At 37.5% G+C, this 25,891-nt stretch overlaps 1 protein-coding gene across 1 annotated transcript in view; it reads left to right on the top strand.

The window, feature by feature from the left end:
* LOC109075711 (leucine-rich repeat and fibronectin type-III domain-containing protein 2-like) overlaps positions 1-25,891 on the top strand; it is an 86,967-nt gene that overhangs the window by 58,113 nt on the left and 2,963 nt on the right. The window contains exon 3 of the mRNA XM_042746504.1: positions 20,775-22,171. Within this exon, the coding sequence (XP_042602438.1) occupies positions 20,796-22,171 (1,376 nt within the window). The 5' untranslated portion in view covers positions 20,775-20,795. The remainder of the gene's footprint in view (positions 1-20,774; positions 22,172-25,891) is intronic.

The raw sequence follows: 25,891 nt of genomic DNA, 5'->3' as shown, positions 1-25,891 counted from the left end.
AAGCTGTTGAGAATTAACAATTTATTGATTCCTAGCACTGGGGTCAAAGGAAGGCTGCAAACAGACACAAACACTTCTCTTTAAACAGGATGCATCAAAGCAAACATTCCCAAAGCATCACCTCCTCTCCACATCCATTTGTCCTGTTGTCGGGAGCAGCTCGAGCATGTGGAGTACATCAGAAATAGTACGGGACACCTGTCTACTCTATTGAGTGTAGACGCCGTCATGCATTATGATGACTTCTATTTACTTTTGCTCAATTGCATCTGGTGGAGACCTGTTGTAGCTTTCAACATCCACAAATAACACAACATCTGAGAACTAGATTAAAAGCTGCAGTGAGTGCCTGAGTAGCTCTCAGTGCTTCACGTCTATGGAGTCAATATAATATCACATATATACGCAAAAAAATAAAGTTTTGCAAAGGAAAATAAAGTTTTGCAAACAAAAATTAAAGTATTGAGGAAAATCATTTGCTTTTTGCAAACAAAAATAAAGAATTGCAAAACATAAATGATACCGCGCGAAAGCAATGATTTTGCAATACATATTTTCCATGGTCATATCTACAATTTTATTTGCAACACTGATTTTATTTTGCGCGTCAGTCTAGTTTGAGCTTGCGCTGCAGTTTTTCCTGTGCGCTTCATTTTGTCTGCGCGTCTCGCTTTGTGACGCTGTTTTGACGTGGGGGTGGAGTCAAGGGGCAGGGGCGTGTACAACATGCCTCCCTGGAAGTGACGTCATCGGCCCGAGACGCAGCTCACTGATCCAGGTACTGTCATGATGAGCAGATGCATGCGAGTGGATCGCTTCCTTTTATTCACTAGCATTAAAACATGCATGGTTTCGTTTTATTAACTTTTATTAACAAATGTATATGTGTATTAGCAGCGTGTTGCTCAAGTTAAAGAAGTTGTTACCATGCACATCTATTGTTTATTTCTCTCGATGTGCACTCTTTTACTGGCATAAAGTTGGCTTGACGTTGGACGTTCGATATTCGCAAATCTAGGGACCGTCTCTAAAGTTACATGCGAAAACTACTATACACTTCTCTAACGTCAATAGCATGCAAGGAGAATGACTAACAGTCATGAAAACAACTGTTAACTGTTCATCCAGGTGTCAACTATAATGCACACCTTTTATATTTTTTTTGATAATTATTAAAATAAACTGTAAATCATATGTAAAATATTGCTACTTTTCATTACCAAATGGACGTAAACACTAATTTAAAGCTCAAAAGCTCAAATGAAAAATAGCAATATTTTACATATGATTTACAGTTTATTTGAATAATTATGAACAATATGAACGGTGTGCATTATAGTTGACACGAAGATGAACACTTTACAGTATGTTTTATGAAAGTGAGTCATTCTGTTCAAATGCTATTGAGCTTTAAATTTGTATTTAAGTGCATTCGGTAATGAAAAGTAGCAATATTTTACATATGATTTACAGTTTATTTGAATAATTATGAAAAATATGAATGGTGTGCATTATAGTTGACACCTAGATGAACACTTTATAGTATGTTTTTATGAAAGTGAGTCATTCTGTTCAAATGCTATTGAGCTTCAAATTATGGCATATTTTTAAATTTGAGCCCATTCGGTAATGAAAAGTAGCAATATTTTACATTTGATTTACAGTTTATTTTAATAATTATCAAAAAATATAAAAGGTGTGCATTATAGTTGACACCTGGATGAACAGTTAACAGTTGTTTTCATGACTGTTTGTCATTCTCCTTGCATGCTATTGACGTTAGAGAAGTGTATAGTAGTTTCGCATGTAACTTTTAGAGACGGTCCCTAGATTTGCGAATATCGAACGTCCAACGTCAAGCCAACTTTATGCCAGTCACACACTTTTATAGCATTAAATGTGTATTGTTTCATTTGTTTAACTGCATGTGTATTAACAGTGTTTGTTTAAGATCTAACCTGTGGGAGGACGCCAGCGCACAGAAGCGTTCTTTGTTCACATTAGTTCAGAGTTACTGCTAGTTTTAATGTAAAATTATGCAATTCACTTCATAAACTATAACGTACATCATTAAAGAGGTCTACGACTCAAGTTTTATATCGATCTCGACTTCGTTTTTCATTTACATAACTCCTGGCATAAATTAATAAATGACTGTCATTGTAAGATAAAAAAAAAAATGAAGCTCGAATCTTTTTGGGTTAATTTTGCCACGAGTTTAATGCATAAACAAACCCGCGTGACCATAGCAACCTGAGATTATCAGAGATTGATCAAATATTTTTATCCATCCCACAGTCCGTTGATCGTGTCCTTTTTATGTAATATATGTGCATATAAGGCTTTTATTATTTTTTTATCATTATATATATATAATATATCCAAGTGGATGCTGCACACTGCTGGTGGTTGAGGAGAGACCCCCCACATGATCGTACAGCGAATTGGGTGTACAACAATACATTATAAAACGCTATATAAATGCATCATTCATTTTATTCATATAGGCTAACCGTATATAATAATTGATAATAATATTATATTAAATAGGGCTATATTTTTATATTTATTGTTATGCTTATTTTCTCTTTTAATTCGTGTATTGCTTACCTAATTAACGTTCTTTGTTAAATTAGTGTTTTCATTTACAAATGAAAACTAGCGAATTATTCATTTATAATTCTAGTATTTATTATTATAGGGTTATTGTTAAATTCATCCTCTAAAGTGCACTTTAATGAAAAGTGTAATGAAAAAGTAGCAATATTTTACATATGATTTACAGTTTTTTTTAATAATTATCAAAAAATATAAAAGGTGTGCATTATAGTTGACACCTGGATGAACAGTTAACAGTTGTTTTCATGACTGTTAGTCATTCTCCTTGCATGCTATTGACGTTAGAGAAGTGTATAGTAGTTTCGCATGTAACTTTAGAGACGGTCCCTAGATTTGCGAATATCGAACGACCAAACGTCAAGCCAACTTTATGCCAGTAAAAGAGTGCACATCGAGAGAAATAAACAACAGATGTGCATGGTAACAACTTCTTTAACTTGAGCAAACGCTGCTAATACACATATACATTTGTTAATAAAGTTAATAAAACGAAACCATGCATGTTTTAATGCTAGTGAATAAAAGGAAGCGATCCACTCGCATGCATCTGCTCATCATGACAGTACCTGGATCAGTGAGCTGCGTCTCGGGCCGATGACGTCACTTCCAGGGAGGCATGTTGTACACGCCCCTGCCCCTTGACTCCACCCCCACGTCAAAACAGCGCCCACAAAGCGAGACGCGCAGAAAAATGAAGCGCACAGGAAAAACTGCAGCGCAAGCTCAAACTAGACTGACGCGCAAAATAAAATCAGTGTTGCAAATAAAATTGTAGATATGACCATGGAAAATATGTATTGCAAAATCATTGCTTTCGCGCGGTATCATTTATGTTTTGCAATTCTTTATTTTTGTTTGCAAAAAGCAAAATTATTTTCCTCAATACTTTAATTTTTGTTTGCAAAACTTTATTTTCTTTTGCAAAACTTTATTTTTTTGCGTATATATGTGATATTATATTGACTCCATACACGTCACCATTCACCTCCGCTGATCAGGTAAAGCAGGCACTGAAGGTCACCAGATGCAAATATCTACCACAATGTGGAGGAACTGGAAACGGGCTGTTTTTGGCTAGTGAGGAGAAATGCATGAGGTCTGAAACATGGGGCCTTTCACACAGAATGTATTTCTGCATTACACTGTTCTGCTTTTATGTTGTTTTTCTATGTAAATGTGTTTGACCCATTTTGCCGCAAAAACATGTTTTTTTGTTTTGTTTTTGTGAATGGCCTTTTACTATAAGTTTTTTTTTTTTATATATAGTGCAATGATTGCTTGTATGTCAAAATTAGAGCTGCCCTCAACTAAAGATTGTTCTGGTCGACTAGTAGTCAATCATTTTAATTTTTTTTGAAGCATTTTTCGAGTTTGTTCAATTTTATTTTTAAATCATTAAAATGATACTTTAGTTGCTTTAATTGCATAATTTGCGCTCAAGCACACGCATAAAGCGTGCCACAGCGCACCAGCAGAAGAAATGATTATGAATGTGTGATGGAAAAAAAGTAAGGAGGCTGCATTAACATTTTAATAATGTATTGATACACTAGTGCTTTCTTCGGTTTTAGATTAAGAGATGAAGTCGGCGACACTGACTCATCTCCGCAGCAGTGATGCGCCTGTATGCATCTTTCATACGGATTACATAACCTGAGAATATCTGTATTCATTTTAATACTTTTTTTTTTTTTTAAATAGACATTTTGCTTTCTATAGATATATTTTTTTATACCTGTAAGAAAAATATACGCAGCGTTTCGGAGTTGAGCTCAAGTAAGCGCATCCTGTTTGCTTTCATTATTTTATATGAGTGCAATGATTTGTTGTTATTGTGAGTGCACACAAATAACATTGGGTCTTTCCAGAGTTGAAAGATTACTCTTATCTGAATAACCAAAAATGAGGGAGTATTTTAAGTGCAAGTGAGCACACTGGTGCCTCCATCTGTCCTGCAGTACGCTACTGTTTATTTTTCTTTTTTGAATAAGAAAAAATGGTGGAGTTTTCTATTTTTTGAGTTTAAGTTGAGCGGCCATGTAAAGTTGCTGCTACTAACATATTTCAGATGATAAGTCGTATTTGAGGTCGATGAATGATAGGCGAGTGTTTGGATGTCCTGCACTGTAAAACCTGACAAGTCACAGTAACTCAAACCGTTTGAGTAAACAGATTGTCTTTACTTAAACCATGTAAGTTTTAAAACTTTGCAATGATGTAATCAAGTGATTAATTAAGTGATGATTGAGCATTAGTGATGAACAGCTGCTGTTAACAAACAGCATCACCAGCTCCACTTATTAATAACCAGACTGACTTTATTTCTGTCAGACGTCTACAGAATATCTTATTGAGAATTAACTAAGGTTTTAGATGTTGATTTATTGTTTCATTTGAATTAACCATGTTAGAGATCAGTGTTTGCTTTAGTTGGGCTCTTGACCCTTGATTTCTGTCTTTGATTATTTATTTTTTTTGGACGTTGTAACCATGTGTTTTTGAAACATGTTTGTTATGACTCAAAAAACCCAGAGAAAATATGATCAGGTATTAGTTGTTGTACAGCATATTGGTGATGATGATCATCAATTATGGAGCTGTTCAGAGTTCAAAATCTTATTAAATAGGTGTTCTATAGTTAGTTCTGTTGATTACAATGAAAGTCATTCAAAAAGTCAGTGGTTCTTTCATAATCAGTTAATATACAGGACTTTCCAAACAGTTTGGTCTTCTATGGTGGAAATTAGTCACACACAGACATCAATAATCAGAATATGAACCTCAACAATGGTTACGAAAAAAAAAAAAAAAAAACATGCTGCAATGCATGCTGGGTACTATTGTAGTACAAAAACCCATCCATGGCTCCCAGCATGCTCTGCTGCATTGTTTTTTTTTTTTTTTTTTTTTTTTTTTGTGGTCACCATTGTTGAGGTTCATATTCTGATTATTGATGTCTGTGTGTGACTAAGTGACTCCACAGAAAACCAAACTGTTTGGAAAGTTCTTTATATTAACTGATCATCACAGAACCACTGGCTCTCAGAATCACTTTTACTGTAATCAATCCAACTAATTACATAACATCTATTTCATCAGAGATTAGACTCCAAACAGTTCAATAATCAATGATTATCATCACCAATATACAGTATAACAACCAACATCTAGGTACAGGTTAGATAAAAAAAAAAAAAGGCTAACCTGAATGCACTGTAAGTTGCTTTGGATAAAAGCAGCTTCTAAGAGTGAGTGTGTGTATAACACCTGATGATATTTTCTCTGGGCTTTTGAGTTACAACAGCCAAAGAAAATACTAAGACAGAAGTCAAGGGTCAAGAGCCCAACTAAAGCAAACACTGATCTCTAACATGGTTACTTTAAATGAAACAATAAATCAACATCTAAACCTTAGTTAATTCTCAATCAGATCTTCTGTAAACGTCTGACAGAAATAAAGTCAGTCTGGTTATTAATAAGTGGAGCAGGTGATGCTGTTTGTGGGGTTGTTTAATCAGATCTTGAGAGATTTAATGTATTTTATTTCAGTTTATTTTATCTAACGCTGTGTCTGAAGTCAGTTGTAGTTCTTGTGTTTCTCTTTTTCTTCAGTAATTCTGTTTGTTAACAACAGGTGTTCATCACTAATGCTCAATTATCACTCAATTAATCACTTAATTACTTAATTGGAATGTATATCTTTTCAAAGTGAACTCAACTGAATTAAGTTCAGAGTACTCACAACTGTTAGTTTTAAAACTTAAATGGTTTAAGGCAATCGGTTTCCTCAAACGGTTTGAGTAAACATAACTTGTCAGGTTTTTAAGGATATCTGTTTACTCAAACGGTTTGAGTTAAGCTACTTGTCGGGTTTTACAGTGTGCCCGATGTACTGTATTACCACATAGACCAGCCGTTAACGATCTGCGTGACTTTGCCAGTGTGGATTTTTAATACAGTTTTGGTCGACCGAGACTCTTCTATTCGACTAACGGTTAATCAACTATTAAGGGGCAGATTTTGAAATGAACACGAGAGTCCCCACACCCCGGATCAGTCAATGAAATAAAGAAAGATCATAGCATTTCACATGCATTTCGACATGAAGGCTTATTTTAAAATAGACTAATATGTATATGGTGTAAATTTGTAAATGTTGTGTATAAACTATATTTATTTTTACTTATACATGTTAAAGAAATAAAAATAAAACTGTAATACTAAATTTTATAGCCACTAGATGTCTGCATAGCCTTTTATATAAATATAAGGTGCTATAATATCTAGATGGTGAAACGACTTTTTAATAGTTTCAAATAGTTCTTACTATAGTTTTTAATAGTTTTAATTTTAAAGTCATTGTTAAAACAAAGTACTTAGAATACATTACTTTTATATTGAGGTACTTGGATTACGTTACTGAATACTTTACGTTACAAAATACATTTTAAAAGTAACCCTCCCAACCCCGTGTATATGTATGGGGGATCCCAGAAAACAGGCTTAACCTACCATCACATTAAGCCAGATCTCTCAGTTGATTTACTAAGCCATGCTTCTTCTTTCTTCTTTTGTTTAATGACAATTTGCATTCTCAGTGCTACTGGGCAGGTATGGAATCATCTTTTAATCTTTAATCATTCCTTAAATAATTGTGAACAGAAATTGTCTTACCTTATCATACCCTGTATGTCATCTCAGTTCCCTGTTGATACTTCACTCATACTGCGTCTTGTTAAAGACGCTTATGGGGAAAACTCCTTTTTCTTCGATGACTGAAGCCTTTTTTTTAGTAACGCAGTGTAACTGCATGGCCATTAGTTTGTGCAGTGAATATAAAACGAACCAATGACTCCACACCAGAGTGACTATAGATCTTCACTCTACAAAACTGAGAAAGCCTTCGCCCTGATCAAGCCTCGCAGTGGATCGAGAGACCTCTTCCTGCTCTGCCATTCTCGCAGCTTCTCGCCGCCTTCGTGCCTGCAGCAGCGACATCTGCTGTTATCCGGCGGATTAAAAGAACAAATTTCCGGCATTGTTTCAAATGCTGCACCATTTCTGTCACTCTCTGCACGCCGCTGACGGTCTCGGTGAGTGCGTTTCATGCAATAGCTTGACGCTATTAAGCTAGCATACTCTTCTTTGGCCTTCAATGCCCCATGGGAGTAAGACCCCATTCAACTAGAGGCGTGGCCTCTTCCTGGGTTTGGCCCATTTCAGAAATTTGTGAGGCAGCAGGCTGGGCCTTGCTGTCCACATTCACCAGATTTTACAGTCTGGATGTCCCAACCTTACAGGCACGGGTCCTTTCTGCATAGCAGGGCACTTTGTCGTATGACTACCAGTTTGGAGTTTGCCTCCTTCAAGTATGCTCTTGGCCCTCAATGAGTTCCGAGGCTGTACTGATTATTCTGGAACAATTATACAAGGCCGGCCGACCTTTCTGAGTTTGCCTATTGCCTCTTGCGGGGTTTTCCTGCAGAACCCTTGGTCCCTCTAGGCCCCGTTGGGTGCTTAAGGCAAGTTCAAGTATTAGTCGTTCCTCTAGCATAGCATGCTTATGGGGAACTGGTTCCTCATAAGCATCTTTAACAAAACGCAGTATGAGTAAAGTATCGACAGGGAACGTACTCGGTTACTAATGTAACCTCGGTTCCCTGAGATACGGAACGAGTACTGCATACTTTGCCATGCTATGTAGCTGCACGACTCAGTCGACGCTTCAATCGAAGTAACCTGAGGATCCTATGGCGATGTGCCACTTATATAGCCAGATGCCCCCTCCCATTCTGGCGGGCTTTACCGCCATAGGCTCGTGCAGCTCTGCTGCCGAGACATAGGTATGTTTTATATTCACTGCACGAACCAATGGCTGTGCAGTTACACTGCGTTACTAAAAAAAGGCTTCAGTCATTGAAGAAAAAGGAGTTTTCCCCATAAGTGTCTTTAACAAGACGCAGTACTCCTTCCATATCTTAGGGAACCAAGGTTACGTTAGTAACCGAGTATGTTTTAGGATCCAAAAGTTAAAGCTGTAAGTTTGATTGATTCATATATTTACCCAGGTATATAACCGGTTTCCTGAAATAAGAAATGCCCGGTTTAAAAATGCATCTGCATGAGCTGAGAGGCAGGAACGCTGCTGCTGAGTTCTAGTGTTTCATTTGTCAACAAACTGCTCTCATTCACTTTTACTGAAGCGAGTGAAACTGCCAATACGGCAACAACAAATTTCTGTGAAAAAGACTAATAATAATAAGGTCTGAAGTTAAGAACACGCTACAAGTTACTTAGATGTAATTTCCTTTCCCTATTTAACATTGTTAACTTAGAACTGTTAAGGACACCTTCTGTTTCTGCTCGTGTCTTGAGTCAGATAGCATCATATTGTTGGCAGTGTCTGTGTCTGCTTTGCTAATGGGTGGCAGACTGCCGGAGTCATCAATATTAATCGTGTTGTCTTTGTTCACTCAAAGTGATTTGCTGAAATCAAAGGGGCTGATGGGATATACTGCTCAGTCCCGCCCGCTGATAGACCCCTCTGCCTGGTCTTAAAGCCTGCGGCGTTACGTTACAAAACTTCTGCTGGGCTGTTTAGGTAACAATATTTAATTTTTGAAATATCACCATCGCAGCACCCCTAGCTGAGACACTGTTTCTAATGTAATGACGTTGCTGACATGTCTGTGTGTGAGAGAGATCTGCAGGTTTTGTTATTGTTGTTGAGTCGAGTGTGACGTGGTTTATGAATCATTATTAGTCTCACGGTCAGTCAGTGAAGCTGACTGTTTTTCGACTGTTTACTTTTGACTTTGTTCTGCAAATTCGGTTATTATGCAGCAAATATTCACAGGTAATTGTGCTCCTGCAATGACTGAGACTGATCACGTTATGTAATGATGGTTGATCTCTGTGAGATCCTGCTGTCCCTTACGAAAAAGAAGTTTATTCAAGTGTGCTATTAGTATACTTCTTTTAAACTAAAAAATAGGAGAGCATGCTTTTAGTTGACTTCTTATGTACTTCTCAGAAATGGGCTTTATATACTCCTCAAAAATATACTTAAAATGACTTGTGCTCCTAGAATCTGTGTTTTCATTGTTATACGGTAGTGGGCGCTAGTACACATCTTCTGTACAGAATTTCCAAAAAACCACAAGTGAAGAAGAAGTAGAAAAAACACATTCTAACACATGTAATCTAACACGATCATCTGACATGAAACAGCATCAAAACTCTAATGTTTTGGAATAAAATGTTGACCGATGAAGAGGTAATAATTACAGTCAAGCTTTGGGGTGTTTATTGACTCCATCTACATTTTGATTATCAGTCTTTTTTCAGCTTTTTGTTCAAAATGTTATTTCTTTATTTTTTTAATGAAACTTACCCACATTAAAGTGTTTAAAAAAGAATGCATGAAGCTAGAATAAAATGTTTTTGTTTACAAGCAGATACCCTGTTCTACAGTATCTTTGGATGTTTTGTATGTTCAGATATTCATATAACAAAATATATACAAATTAAAACCTAAATAGGGACATAGTAGTATACTTAACATATGATGTAAAGTTCACTTAAACTTGAGTATACTTGCAGTATAAAACTACTAAACTAGTAGTTTACTGAGAGTATACTTCAAAGTGTACAAAGTATTTAATTAGTAAACTATCAGTATACCTATAAGTTCACTTTTATTATAATTGCAGTACAAACTACAAACATAGAGGTAAACTAGTTGTGTACTCAAAGTTTGCTACTGTTATACTTAAAGTGTACTTAAAAGTATACTTTTATATACTAGAAAGTGGGCCAATTTAGTCCAAAGGTGTATTGAAATAGTACTTACAAGTATACTACTAGAACACTGATATTTGTATACTTGCTACATAAAGTATGCTTAAAAATATACTTGAACTTTACTTAAGTATACTACTTTTTGGTAAGGGGTCCTTTATAAAGCTGTTCACTGAAGGGTCACAAGTCCTAAATCATTCAGACTTTCTGTTAGCCAGACGTTAATGGTGCTATACGTATGTGATTTCAGACATGCACATGAAGAGATCACGTTTACAGGAGCTCCACCTACACTCTCTGAGCATGTAAACTCACGTGTCATGTTAGTCAAGGTTTCTGTGCATGGCTGATTTCACTCATGTGGGAGAGAGAAAGACAGCAAAAGAGAGAAGTGTTATATAATTTCTCTTTGCAGGGTTGAATCATCTGACCGTCTGTCTGGCAAACCAAAGGCCAATTGTTACTGCTAATAGATGACAGGCCCATCAGGATTTCATGGACATATTTTTATGATTTTTGGTGCTCAAAATGGGGTGATCCTTTCACTTTTTTGTGTTTGTTTTCTTTTGCAGTCAGTACAGTAGTAAAAATATGAAACACTATCCTGGCCATTGCTCAAATCTTCTGGTGCTCAGTATGGCCAGTCCAACCATGTTCATTTTATTCAATGCAGTTGGCTCCAGTACAGCAGCAGGCCACTTGAACATTTGTTGATCAATTTATTTGGGTTCAGAATTATGGATTTTGATTTGCTAATAATGTTTTTTTTTTTTTTTTTTTTTTTTTTTTTTTGTGCGTGCAACATTCGTGGAAATGAGACAAAAGCATAAGCTGCTGCAAATCAAGTGACGTTTGGTTGAATTTGCTTAAATTCTGGAGAGACTGAGATGAGATCAGTGAAATGAAAGCATGATGCTGCAGTTGTTAGATGGAAAAGAGGTTTTATGATCTGTCCCTCCGAGGACAGCAGAGGACTTCACAGTGTCACGCTCCTGACTGCTGGGGTCCAGTTATAAACTCAGTGTCCCTGAGGCGTCCTCGTCTTAAATTCAGGCCGGCGGGAAAGCACTCTAAAGGCTAATGTGTCAAACAGGAAGATGAAAGGAATGTTCTAAAAGCAACTCATGTGAACACCTTAATCATAACATTGTCTTATTCAGAATAAGGTAAATAATTAGATTACTGATGTTCATGTAAATGTAGTCACTGTGAGATGTAATGTGCTGATGGATCATGGGAAATCTTACATTAAATGCCAGGTAATAATGCAACCAAAATGCCTTTTGAACAGATCACTGAAGCCACATTCGGAGGTCGTCTGTGACAGATCGCAGCCACTTTTGAATGCAATAGGCCATTCTCAGTGGAAAAGTGCCCAGGCAACATTGCTCAAAAAAAGTTGCCCCGTGTATCATCACTCTTAAAATATTTGGCACAAAATGTATGTTAATGACAGATGTACTGTAAAGCGGGCCAGCTTCTGATCGATTATCTGCCCTGGGCTCGTCACGTATATGTGAGATAACCATGATCACTGAGCAGAATATGCTATTTAGATTTCAGCCTCCAATAGTCTGGATTTGAAGCAAATCCAGAAAAGCTCTCTTCAGTGCTATAGTGTGATCACGCACTGAGTACAAAAAAAAAAAAAAACCTTAGTCTTTTTAGTTTAAGGCTTAGTATTCTTACTTAGTATTTTTGTCTTGTTTCTAGTCAGAATATATATATATAAAAATAAAATCATTATTCTTTTACTAGATAGGCAAAATATGATGCAAGATATTTAATGTTGTTTCCTGGGGGAAAGAAATCTAAATTAAGTGCATTTTGTTTAACACAAGTAAAATTATCTGCCAGTGGGGTAAGAAAAATAATCTTGTTTTAAGAATATTTGACTTACCCCAACACTGGCAGATTAATTTTACTTGTTTTAAGCAAAATGTACTTAATTTAGATTATTTTTCCTCTGTAAATTTTAAAAACATTTTGCTTATCTTGTAAATGCATCTTGATTTAAAAATTAGGCAAAAATACAAAGACAAGGCTTTTTTTTTTTTTTTTTTTTTTTTTTTTTCTCAGTGTGAAAACCTGTGCAGTTTAAATTCAGCTGGAGGCTTTTACATCATGGCCATGAGCTGAGAGAATTTACATTTATCAATTTGGCAGATGCTCAAGTGAAACAGGAAGGACACCCCTCCCAAAAATATTCATAACAAACAAAGTTACATATTGTTGAACATCTAAGTTTTTCCAGTGATTAACACTATTCAATATAGTGCTGTTATGTCAAACTCCAGCTTACCATTTATCATTTATTTGGCAATTACAATTACCTAAATAATGTTCTTAATATAACATTTTGAATATAGAAATATGAAAAGTTGGGAAAATTAAATGATGATATTATTATTTATAAGAAACAACATGTGACATTTCTTAATGAATTAATCACAGAATCACTCATTCAGTTTCGTTCAAACTGGGTGATTCATTCAGGAGTGAAACTTAATGAATGGGTCACTGATTCATTCACTCATGCAATTTGTTCAAAAAAGCTTAATCATCCAAGAGCAATACTGCACTCTGTATTATTTTTCTGCTTTGTTTGGAGCTATAATCACTGGTTTAATTTCACAGCAGTGACTAACACTGCTGATGTTTCATTAGTGCAGGCAGGTCTGGGAGACATGGGCCACAGTTACTCCGTGACAAGAGACTCGTGCACTCTCGCAAAATTATTGTTGTTGCACAGCAAAAAATCCAGAATGAAATCAACTCTGCTGGGAGTACATGTGAGACCACACTCAAGAGTGTGAAAGTGTTAAAATAGGAGTGTTAAATTAACACTGAAGCAGGAGTTAAAGTTAATGAGATAATTAAGTGATTAACTGAGTGATGATTGACCATTACTGACGAGACCTGATGTTAACAAGCAGAATCAACAAAGACGAAAATCAAAAAAATTTATGTCACCATTATAGTGGTCAGTGTTTGCTTTAGTTGGCCTCTTGACCCTTACATTTTTAAAATTAGATTTGGTTTGGCTGTTATAACTCAGTTGTAATAGAGAGACGAGCAAAAATAAAAACATGATTGTGTGATATTAGTTATGATTTTACATAATAATTATTTGATCTGAATCACCAAACTTATTTAAAGCCTAAAACATAAAGGACATTACTAAGACAATTCAGGTAATAATTTATTCATGCCACAGTGCATCATGGGAGCCATGGCTGAATTTTGATAGGTGGCACCCAGAATGCACTGCAACACAAGTCTCCTGCAACATGCTTTTTTTGATTGTCACCGTCGTTAAGGTTCACAGGTTGATTCTTGATGTTTGCATGTCTAAATGAAAGACCTTTTTGAAAGATTTTTGAACAAACAACTTTTAAGAAATTCCACAGATTGTATTTAAAATGCTGGTAATCCTATGCTGAAGAATCATTCGGCCGCAATAATCAACAATGAAAGTTTAACTCAGTGATTCAGGGAAACCAATATTTTTTGTTTGCCCGTCTGTTTTATTATTCCATTACAACAGCCAAACAAAATCTGACTTTAAAATATTAAGGGTCAAGAGCCCAAGTAAAGCAAACATTGGCCACTATAATGGTGACATTAAAATAGTGATTTTCGTCTTTGTTGATTCTGCTCGTTAAAATCAGGTTTCATCAATAATGGTCAATCATCACTCAGTTAATCACTTAATTATCTCATTAACTTTAACTCTGATTCAGTGTTAATTTAACACTCATATTTTAACACTTTCACACTCTTGAGTGTGGTCTCACATGTACTCCCAGCAGAGTTAATTTCACTCTGGATTTTTTGCTGTGTGGACACACTCTTAAATGAGAATTGATGCCACAAACTAAAATATAAGATAAAAAGTGTCCAGTTGCTTGAACAGCACTTGAGGTCTATCTCATGTGAAATTAAGGAAAATATAGTCATTTTGCTGAATGACCCATCAAGCTCCAGTGCTTTCTGTAGACTACTTTATTTAGTTTACTTTGAATAATTATGTTTTGAACAAGAACAACTGATTAGCTGTTTTAGAAACATGGTGCACTTACCATAATTCACAGTGTGATCTGAAAATCTCTGCACCATTCTTGGGCAAACATACAGCCTTCATTCTGAGCACACTCACACCAAAGTACCTGCAGTAAAGTAACGTGAACACAAATGCACCCCAGTGTAACTTTATTTTATCAATACTAACTCCTATGCTTAATGGACACAGTGACACAGAGGCCGAGGTGACCTGTTTACATGTCTGTCGACAGGATGAAGATTAAATGTTTATTTATATGTTTTCAAATACCCCAAGAAAGTTCTGTGGTCTTCCTTCATGTGAAAATAAGCCTGGGAGACATTTATTATTTTTTTACATTTATTTTGACAGTTCAAGAGAGACTGAAAATGACTGGATTGGAAAGAAGGGAATGGTCCTGATGATGTGTTAAAAATGTGACATGAACAAAACAGACAATTATTCACAAATATTTCTGTGGCTATTAATTGTCAACCGGGATTGTGACAGTTATAGTCTGTCCAGTCTGTTTTCTTTTTCTTCTCTTTTATCTTCTTTTTGCTAAGTATGCGATTTGTTGTGCAGTTTGCACTATTGACCGCAATTAGGACCAGCCCATTAACTGAAGTATCAAGCCTCACTAATTCGAGACTCTAGTTAGGGAAAGTGTCTCTGTCTCTCTCCTTCATATGTCTGAAGGTGATGAGGTGTCTGTGCACAGACAAGTGCTCACCTCTAGCTGAGCATGTTAATGAGCTCGCAGGGGAATAAATGTGTAATATGCCTTGAGAGAAAGAAAAACTTGTAATGTCAGTTGGCTTTACACTAGTCCTCTAAAAGCCATTGCCCTTAGACCATCCATTAATGTCATGGTCTTACCAGAGATACTCAAGCCCTCCCAACCTTACAGTCACACAGAGTGTGTGAAACACATTGTGTGCTCAGTGTTTCATGAACTGCATGGAAATTGTTCATTAATTGACTTTGTTTGCAGGCCAGGACTTAAAGGGTGAGTTCACTCAAAAAAATTAAAATTCTGTCATTACTTACTCACCCGCATGTCGTTCCAAACCCGTGAGACCTTCGTTCATTTCTGAACACAAATTAAGATATTTCTGATGGAATCTGAGAGTTCTCTGACCCTCCATAGTCAGCAACGCAACTGAAATGTTCCCAGACCCAGAAACGTAGTAAGGACATCAGTAAAACAGTCCATGTGACATGAGTGGCTCAAAGCTACATGAATACTTTTTGTGCGCAAAGAAAACAAAAATATCATAATTTAACAATTCTTCTACCTCAAGTTATGTCTTCCGCCATTTTGGAGAGTACCCAAGAACATAACATTGTTTACGTAAAAAGCGCATGCATGAACGTAATCGATGTGATCAGCTTTGTTTACACTTAGGGTAAAGCGTGTTGATTAGGGGTGCACCCGACGCTGAATACCTTATTCGGAAAGCCACGGATAATGGCTTTAAAAAACGAATAACGGAAAACGAATAACGAATAATTCTGCACGAATATTCGGCTGAATGTCTGGTGTTTGCTAGATTCACAGGTGAGCCAGGGGATCAGAGCAAAATTTTACACACAAACCTCTTAATTCACGCAATAATGAGTGTGTGAAGTGAATTAATGTAAACTTTATGAATGAAAAGACCGCAAATCAAACACCGCATTGCTGTTGCCTCTCCGTGCATCTCTCAGAAATCAGAGCTTGGCAAGAGTAATATTACCTAAAACAATACATAATACACATTCTACTGTTTGTGTATATTTAAAAAGCAATGTTTTAAACCTTATAGGCTACAATATGATACACAAATGAATGGAATAAGCACAGCGCGATTATCAATCAAACAGCCGCGTTGCCGTCTCTGCGCGTCTCCGTCGCTCAAAAAACAAACCAGCTCTCTATCAAGAGTAGGCTAATAATCAACTTAAATACAGATACTACTTGGCTTAAATGTTTGCTTCCTTATCTTTTGCTGGTTTGCGTGGCACACGCATATTTGTTTAGTGTAGTTCAACAAAGACTCATTTAAAGAGTTCTGCATAATGAAAATGTGCCCCTTGAATTTATTCAGTCATGTTCAAATGATCACTAAATGTTTGTCATGAAATCTTCCTACTTGTATGATGAATTAATTTTTTTTAGAAATGATAAATTTTATATTTTAGAACACTGAATAGGGCAAATAGTTGAAACACACATATTTATCCATACTCTGTCCTCTTTTTCCCCCCATAGGCTACTTTTCCAGAACTGCAAATTAGGCCTACTTAAGTGAAATACTTTTTTAAACTGCGCAGGAACCGGTGAGCCAAAGGAAATCATGTTGTTTTACATAAACCTCTAAAATTACAAAGCAGTAACAAATGTGCGAGGTAGCTAAATGAGTTTATGAAAGAAATAATCTCATATAAAATAGCAGTTGCCATTTTCCATGCATTTCCTGGAAATGACTTAAATCAATTTCCATATTTCAAACCTAAGTAGGAAGCCTTACTGTTTTAATTTAGATATTTATCGGATCACAAAAGGTCCCAAAGCTGGGACTTGAACTCACATTCCCCGAAGCACAACCACACTGCATCTCGGAGCACTGCCTGGGTATCGGCTCCGACTCTTAGAAGATATTTAAATAAATGTTATAATCATAAAAATATATATGTTATTTTAGTTAAACACGGCATATTTGTTCAGTGATAACTACAAAAAAGATAGGCTGTAAAGCCATAAAGTTCTGGTTCAAGCTCCGCCTACTTCCGGTTTTATCCGAATACAGATACAGATAAGAATAATTTTGTGATTGTTACAGATACAAATACTGGCTTTGCTGCACACCCCTAGTTGTAATACTCTCCAAAATGGCGAAAGACAGTAACTCAGGGGAGAAGAATTATTGAATAAAGTCATTATTTTTGTTTTCTTTGTGCACAAAAAGTATTCTTGTAGCTTCGCAAAATTGAAATTGAGCCACTGATGTCACATGGACTGTTTTATTGATGTCCTTACTACGTTTCTGGGTCTGAGAACATTACAGTTGCGTTGCTGTCTATGGAGGGTCAGAGAGCTCTCAGATTTTATCAAAAATATTTTAAATTGTGTTCCGAAGATGAACGAAGGTCTTACAGGGTTGGAATGACATGAGGGTGAGTAATTCATGACAGAATTTTCATTTTGGGGTGAACTAACCCTTTAAGCCCCTAATGTTTTTAGCAGTGGTGTCAAAATTATCAACTGCTGCTTTGGTCTCTTTTTTCTTGACAAAAATTGCATTTATTTAGATGCAGAACATCTTTACAAGCACGCCAAACGGGAGACTTCTCAGACGCGTACTCCACTTTGCCTCAGCGGCAGGGATGTGTCAAACGAGCGCGAAAATGGTACAGATGAAGAGGAGCTTCAGTAGAACATCAGTGAACTGCGGTCAGATGAGATGTTGTCTGGCAATATGTCAGTAATAACTAACTTTCCTCTCCTGTTAGTTACTTTACTGTGCTCGTAATGCATGCTCTTCAATCGCACGCACAAATACTGCGGTGCACCGTAGCCTGTATCATTTCATATTAAAGCACAAATGAAACTACGAGCATGCGTGACAGATCATGTTCAGCAGTGGCAGCTCTTAAAGTAATAGCAGCCAAATAATCTAACAACCAGCTGCTATGATGTCTGTTCGTCAAAGAACAAAAGAAAAAAGAGGAAATCAATAACTTTTGTAGAATTCATCTATATAACTTAGAATTTAGTGTTTGATTACTTTATTCAATATCTGTATATTTCCTACTTGCTGAAGGGCAAGGGTAAATATGACATTTATAAGTAATTTGTTGTTGTTATTTTGTTTAAAGTCTAATAAAAGTTAAAATTGATAGTTCTCAATTATACTGTAATGTTGAATGGCTATAGTCAATGGTTAAATATTAGGAATAAAGAACAACTTCAAAGAGACATCAGTAGTACTGGTATCAGTGATACCAAAGACTATAGAAATACAAAGACGGTTCAATCCAATACTTATGAATGGGAAAAACTGCAATGTGCAATATGACAGAATAGTCCCTCCTTCTAAATTAAAGAGCCAATCGCTGATCATTTAAGTCATTGCGTCACTGTAGCAGCCTTTAGAAGCTCCGGTTCCCATAGAGGACCTGAGGCAAGATCAGCCAATGCTTAGTCACAAGCGCGTTGGCTGATCTAGCCTGAAATATAAGCTTTTTAAACGGTATTTAAACATAAGAAGCAATATTCATGAGGCAGTTCATTTCAGATTTTGTTGCTGATTTGAAATATGCAATTTACTTGCAAGTTCTGCAAGCAGTTTTTGAGGTTTCAGGATCCCCCATTAATTTCGATAAGCCTTGGTGTTGTCTAAGCTGCAAACTTGGCCTTGATTGCAAATATGGGCACCGTGTGAACAGACTTTGGACTTTGGTGATACTCGCCTTCAGTCATAAAAAAGATGCCACTAAACAAATATTAAAAATATACTGTCTTTATGTTGTTTCTAAATTCATTTGAAGATTGCATGTGAAATTATTGCAATCTAAAAGTATAATTAAATACTTAAATTTTTTAATCGATTGACAGCACTAGTTTTTAGTAAAGCTCATTTTCATGCCTTTTATTTTTTACATTTACATTTAGTTATTTAGCAGACACTTTTATCCAAAGCAATTTACAAATGAGATTTTTTGCCACAAATAAAATCAAATGTCTGACTGTTTGTAACATTAACCTATTCTGAACACACGTTCTGAAATTAAAGAGTTAAGATGAATATCTCACACTAAAATTACTGCCTGTGTGACTGTCTAACCGGTTGTAAGCACCTGGTGAGGCCTTGGCTTTGACCCCACCATGATTTATTCTGCTGTGTGGGTGTGTTGGGTCACAGTCCTGTGATGGAAGACTTGAAGACTGTGGAGGAAGATCTTTTATTTTATTTTTTTTTAACAACAAATGTATCTTGTAGTTGATGTTGCCTTTAGGATAAAGTCAGTTTCTTTACACATCCTGCATCTGTCATGGCCTGCATGCTGCAGCACCGAAAGCAGAGCTCTGGCGCTGAGCCTATTTTTGAGAGCATCACGTGCAACTCAGCAGAAAACACCCTGACTATGCACTATGTAGGCTTTAATGAAGCAGCATACAATACTCAAGTGAAGTATTCACACATAGTTTGAACAAGGACTACATGCTCCACACCCATTGACACAAACCTTTCTGTTAATTAAGATGATTTATAGCTGCACTTTGGCCTTGGGATCTGTGTAGATTAATTATCATTTAGATGTAAATGTTACACTCCTCCTCATATAAATTAGACTTCATGATAGTCAAGTTTGAAATGATTTCTAGTAGCTCACTCCTGACAACCATTTTATCATTCATGGCCTTGGAGCGATTGAGTGTGGTTTTCCAGAAATCCGTTTATTTTCTGTATAAAATCATGGAACTTGACAGAAGTGATGTCGGTTGAAAGCACAACATTAACCTGCTGCTGAAGCCACAGACCTGCACTCTGTGCATGCCTTCAACTCAAGACGTTTGAAACAGGCCGTACTCCATGTTGAAAAAAACTAGGTATAATGGCAGCTGGTTTGAGCTGGTTTAAGCTGTTCGATAGTTGGTCCTGAGCTGGTTTAAGCTGGTCCTGAGCTGGTTATAAGCTGGTTTGATCTGGTTTTAGCTGGTTATAAGATGGTTTGATCTGGTTTAAGCTGGTCCTGAGCAGGAGCTAGTTGCTTAGGACCAGCACATGACCAGCTTAAACCAGCTCAGGACCAACTAAGGACCAGTTTAAACCAGCTCAAACCAGCTTATAACCAGCTCAGGACCAACTAAGGACCAGTTTAAACCAGCTCAAACCAGCTTATAACCAGCTCAGGACCAACTAAGGACCAGCTCAAACCAGCTTATAACCAGCTCAGAACCAACCTAAACCAGCTCAAACCAGCTGCCATGCTTCAAAACATACCTAACCAGCATATGCTGTTTTTTTTTTTTGTTTTGTTTTTTTTAACAGGGCTGTCACATTCATAGCTCTGAGCTGATCTGATTCTTGGCAGTGCAAGCATCATGCACACTTGTTACACACATTATGAATAAGTACTTCATATGCACGAGATTGGTTATGAACTGTGCACCTGTAGTAATTGAGTGACACTAGAAAGATACAACACACACAGGTCATCTGTTGCTTCTGAACATGAGTCACAGTTACACTGATTGAAATCATAAATGATTCTCCACTTGAATAATGTCGATACTGATTATTCCTTATGCATTCTTGTCCTCCAGGTCCCTTAGTGTGAATCTACCATGGACCCTGTGCTCTGTCAGATGCTGGTCCTGGGAATGGCTGCAATGATGGCCCATGCGTGCCCCAAATACTGCACGTGCCAGAACCTCTCTGAGTCACTGGGGACCCTGTGCCCGGCCAAAGGCCTGCTCTTCGTGCCACCTGATATAGATCGCAGCACTGTGGAGCTCCGGTTGGGGGGAAACTATATCCTGCAAATCACACAACAGGACTTTGCCAACATGACAGACTTGGTGGACCTTACGCTCTCCCGCAACACAATAAGCTACATTCAGCCCTTTTCCTTCGGGGACCTGGAGACCCTCCGTTCTCTACATATGGATAACAACCGTTTGGTGGAGTTGGGCCCCAATGACCTGCGAGGGCTGGTCAGTCTGCAGCATCTCATCCTCAATAACAACCAGCTGGGTCGCATCTCCGAGAAGGCGTTTGAAGACCTGGTGGCATCGCTGGAGGATCTGGACTTGTCCTACAACAACCTTCAGGCTCTGCCCTGGCATTCAGTCCGGCAGATGATCAACCTGCACCAGCTGAGTCTGGACCACAATTTGCTGGACTACATCCCTGAGGGGACCTTTGTGGATCTGGAGAGGCTGGCCCGCTTGGACCTGACCTCCAATCGGCTCCAGAAGCTTCCGCCGGATCCCATCTTTGCCCGAGCACAGGATTCTGAGGCAATCACCACACCGTTCGCCCCTCAGCTCTCACTCAGCATAGGAGGAAACCCGCTTCACTGCAACTGCGAGTTGCTTTGGTTCCGGCGTCTGGAGCGAGATGATGATCTGGAGACTTGTGCCTCACCTCCTGGCTTGAAGGGCCGCTACTTCTGGAATGTTCGGGAGGATGAGTTTTTGTGTGAGCAGCCTCTGATTACTCAGCACACCCACCGCATGCTGGTTCTGGAGGGGCAGACCGCCAGTCTACGGTGTGAAGCCATTGGAGATCCCACCCCAACCATACACTGGGTGACCCCTGACGATCGACTGCTCGGGAACTCCTCTCGCACTGTGGTGAACCGCAACGGGACCCTGGAGATCCTGATCACCACTTCCAAGGACTACGGGACCTTCACTTGCATTGCAGCCAACCTGGCTGGTGAATCAACTGCTTCAGTGGAGCTGTCAATTATCCAGCTGCCCCACATAAGCAATGGCACAGGTCAGGCGTTGCAACCCAAGTCCCGCCTGTCGGACATTACCGGCAGCTCCAGGACCGGTAAAGGCACTCCCAAAGGCCAGCTAGAGAAAGAAGTGGCTGTGTCTGAGGTGACCGCCGTGTCTGCCTTGGTCAGTTGGTCCGTCAGCAAGACCGCTCCCAAAGTGAAAATGTACCAACTACAGTACAACTGCTCAGATGATGAAGTGCTTATCTACAGGTACGAAGCAGAGTGGCTTCTTTCACATTTCCAGGGCTATGACTGAAATACTGATCCCAGAGAAAGATGTGTCGCAATTTAGCAAACTATAGGGATCCAAGTGCTTTTTGGTTTGATCGGAGTAGAGAGTTTACCGGGGAGATTTTGGTGGGGGGATCTTTCTTTAGAAAAGACTCTCAGTTCTGTCAAGTGTTTTGTTGTTTAGGCAGCAAGCGGTATTCCGAACTGTTTCTATAGCATACATTTGTAAACTGTAGCTGTCTCCAGGGGTTTGTCCTGCTTGTCTGCTTGATTATTTGCTGTCTTCACAATGTAAGTGTATTCTGAGACTCCATGGGAAGATAAAATGTCAATCCTCTGCTCTTTGATTAGGTAAAAGTATATTACAGCAGCTGCTACAGTGCAGTATTAGAGGGGGAAAACAGACAGAAGGAAAATCTAATGTCTTCATGTCAGTTAAGCCATTCACCCATTAATATTTGAAAAACTGCTTGACTCAGCTCATTGGCAGTAATTCAGTGTGGCATCTTTGGAGTTGTGCCAGTGTGAGAGATAAATTATTGACTTGTTTCTTCATAATGGTTCAGTGAGCTGCTCTGGGAAATGTTTTGAATGGCATAATGAGTAAATAAACTCTCACTGTGGCCAAGATTATGCTGTCATAACCAGCCGCAACGCGACAAGATTTCTAGCACAAGCAATATTTCTATCATTGCTCAAAGTAAAAACACAATGAAATCACAGCCTGCCAGAAAGGTGAGACTGAGATCCCTCTGTCTGCATGCTCTCTCAAACTCGTAAGAGCGTGAAACTGAGAGCACACACCTTGTGTTTTGATGATCTAAGATGGCATCTAAGGTTTTCTTCGTGGAAGGATTTGTCAACACTGGACGTTAGTGACGTTTGGTCCAGTGAGTTTTTGGTGTGGGCAGGGCTACTGGTGTGACACTGCTTATATAGAAAAGAGATGTATGCTTATAATATATACTATTACAAAACAAGAATACATGGAAATATTTCCCTATATTCCATGTAATGCTGAAATATTTCCATGTATGGCAAACAGGAGTTTATATTTTTTAGTATACTGCAATATTTGCATGGACCATGTATGGGTATATATCAATACATGTAAAAACTATATAGCAATGAAGTCAAAAACTGCACTGCATGTTTCATGTAATAGCTTTATTGAAAAACTCAGTCTACTTTCAGTATATGAATGATATATAATTCTGTGTATTTTATATAATATATTTATATGTATAAGTTAATATATTGATCATTCATACAGTATATAAGGAAATATATTTTCTTTGCATAAGGCGTCTGGACATCTAGATCTGAAACAAGAGCAAAACAAGCAAATCTAAATATGTAACAAATTTAGCCAAAATTAATGATGAAAGCACAATGGAAAAAAATGTTTTAATGTGGCCTTCAAATAACAAAAAGAAAATGTTGTAATGTGTTAGTTTTAATTAAAAAATCAAGGAGAGGTAGATAAGTCTTTGAAACCAGAGCTCTTTTTAAGCTGTCAGAGTAAAGAAGAAGAAGACGAAGAAGTAGAGAGGATGAGAAGAAGGTGAGCTGAAAGGAGGAGAGCCCGGATGAGGGGCTTTATTTAATGAACTCATGCTGATTGTTTACAGGAAATCTGAGAAGAGCATCACCATTCATTCTGCTGCCCGTTATTTGTGTTTCTGTTCTAATTAAACACAATTAACCTGTGCATGCCGACAGCCTAAAACTGATTAGCATTAGAGATGGCAGAATATGAGACAACATCAACAACAAACCCAAGCAGAGTGATCCGGCTCCAACAAAGACTCCTAAAAGCAGCCATGAGGCACACGTGAGTGATGTTTGAGTGTCGAGGGGTTCACACGGCCTTCTGTTGAAACCTAAAACAAATCTATACAGAAATGAAATATAGCTAGATTTAAATGAAGAATAACTCTGGCATCCTGAAGCTAGTACTTTTATCTATTATGGAGGATCCTGGTTAAAGTAACAGCAGATGTTATATGGGTGTATTAAAGGATGTCACCCTGTACACACGTCTCTAGTGCTGTACATACTGACTACTGCGGGCCTCAGACACGCAGACTCCTAAAAAACACTTACCGCATTCTTACACTGTTTTTACACTCTTGCACTATGGCTTAAGATGGTTTCTTTATTAATATACGTCTGTGATATAAGATATAGGATAGCACATCTGCTCGTGGCAGCAGCACAGATGGGTAGAAGAAATAAAGCCAATTACTGTTGGCTGTCAGCTCAGCAGGGAAGAACTCAAGTGAAGTTCACATAAAAATAAGAGCCGTCCAGTCATGTTTAGTGGACGGCTAAGAACACTTTTGGACGTTTGACTACTAGCGTATAATCTGGTCTAGTTTGTAGCTTCTTGTTTGAAATAGTTGATACCAGGATAATAAGCATTCAATAGGCTGCCAGCTGAATCAGAACAGAAAATGCTGAAGAAATCAACAATAACGTGTAGATGCATAGTTTTTGTTGTTGTTGTTGTTTTTAATGTCAGTGTGTCCAGAAGTAATGAATGCAGTAACTCAAAGCAGAATACACAGCACTGATTGTAGATGTCAAATAAAATGCTTAATTTTTTAAAAAGATTTTTAATGTGTAATTCATGCCTCTAATATTGGCAAATCCAGTAACTAGGTCTTTCCTTAAAATGTTTCATCGTTTTGGGCCACTACCAGCTACCATCAATCAGAGGGAACAAATCTCATTCAGGCATTGCCCTCTTTGTGTGCATTAAGCATCAGATGGCAGCAGTTTATGGGGAAAGAGCAAAAATAGTGCATTTGGGCTATTGACGTCACACCATCCATGTCCCAAGTGTGAACTAATGCTTGAAATCTAATCTGGCACATTTTTAAAATCTGATTTAAATTGGATTCTCAGCCATTGTGTTTTGGAAAAATGTCATGTGTGTGGGTTTTTTTATTTCTTTTTTCTTCACGTCTGTGATATCAGGTCAGATTTCAAGTAGTTTTTCGTAATTTCAGATGACATGTAAGTGTAAAGTGCACTGTAGCATCTGCTGTTGTCTGAATTTCCTCTCGTTCCCTGCTCTGCATAAAAAAAGCATCTGCTAAATTAATAATGCTTTGGAAATATTGTAATTTTGAGTTCTGGGCTCTAAGAACAGGGTTGAAAACTATTTCAATTTGAAACATGGCAGAAACACTGAATTATAATAGGTATAATCTCTATAGAAAGATCAGTTAGTGGAAAGCCAAGAGAGGTAGTGACAGGTTCATTTTGGAGGTGACCTGACTTCTAATTAATTCATTAGCTAGACTTTTTTTTTTCATGTCAATTAATGATGTTTCACAATTAATTGAAAAAATGACAATTTTATTTGCTTATTTTGTTGTGCTACTATTGACACAAGACAGCAAAAAAAAAAACCTTCAACAAAGCAATTGCATAATTTATTCATATTGCAATGCACTCTCAGAGTCAATAACTTTGGGTAGCTATACTCAAGAGTAAATCTAAAATAAATGATCCAGTATCCCCTACAGTTCTTTTTTTAGTTACTTGAACTGTTGTGTAAGTGAAATATATTACGCATTTGTTAATAGAACATACATTTATGCATTTAGCAGACGTGACTTACAGTGCATTCAGGCTAACATTTTTTTTTACCTAACATGTGTTCCCCTGGGAATCGACCCCACAACCTTT

Source organism: Cyprinus carpio, chromosome B20 (assembly GCF_018340385.1).
Source record: "Cyprinus carpio isolate SPL01 chromosome B20, ASM1834038v1, whole genome shotgun sequence".
NCBI classification, from domain to species: domain Eukaryota; kingdom Metazoa; phylum Chordata; class Actinopteri; order Cypriniformes; family Cyprinidae; genus Cyprinus; species Cyprinus carpio.
This window is presented reverse-complemented; position numbering and strand designations above follow the sequence as displayed.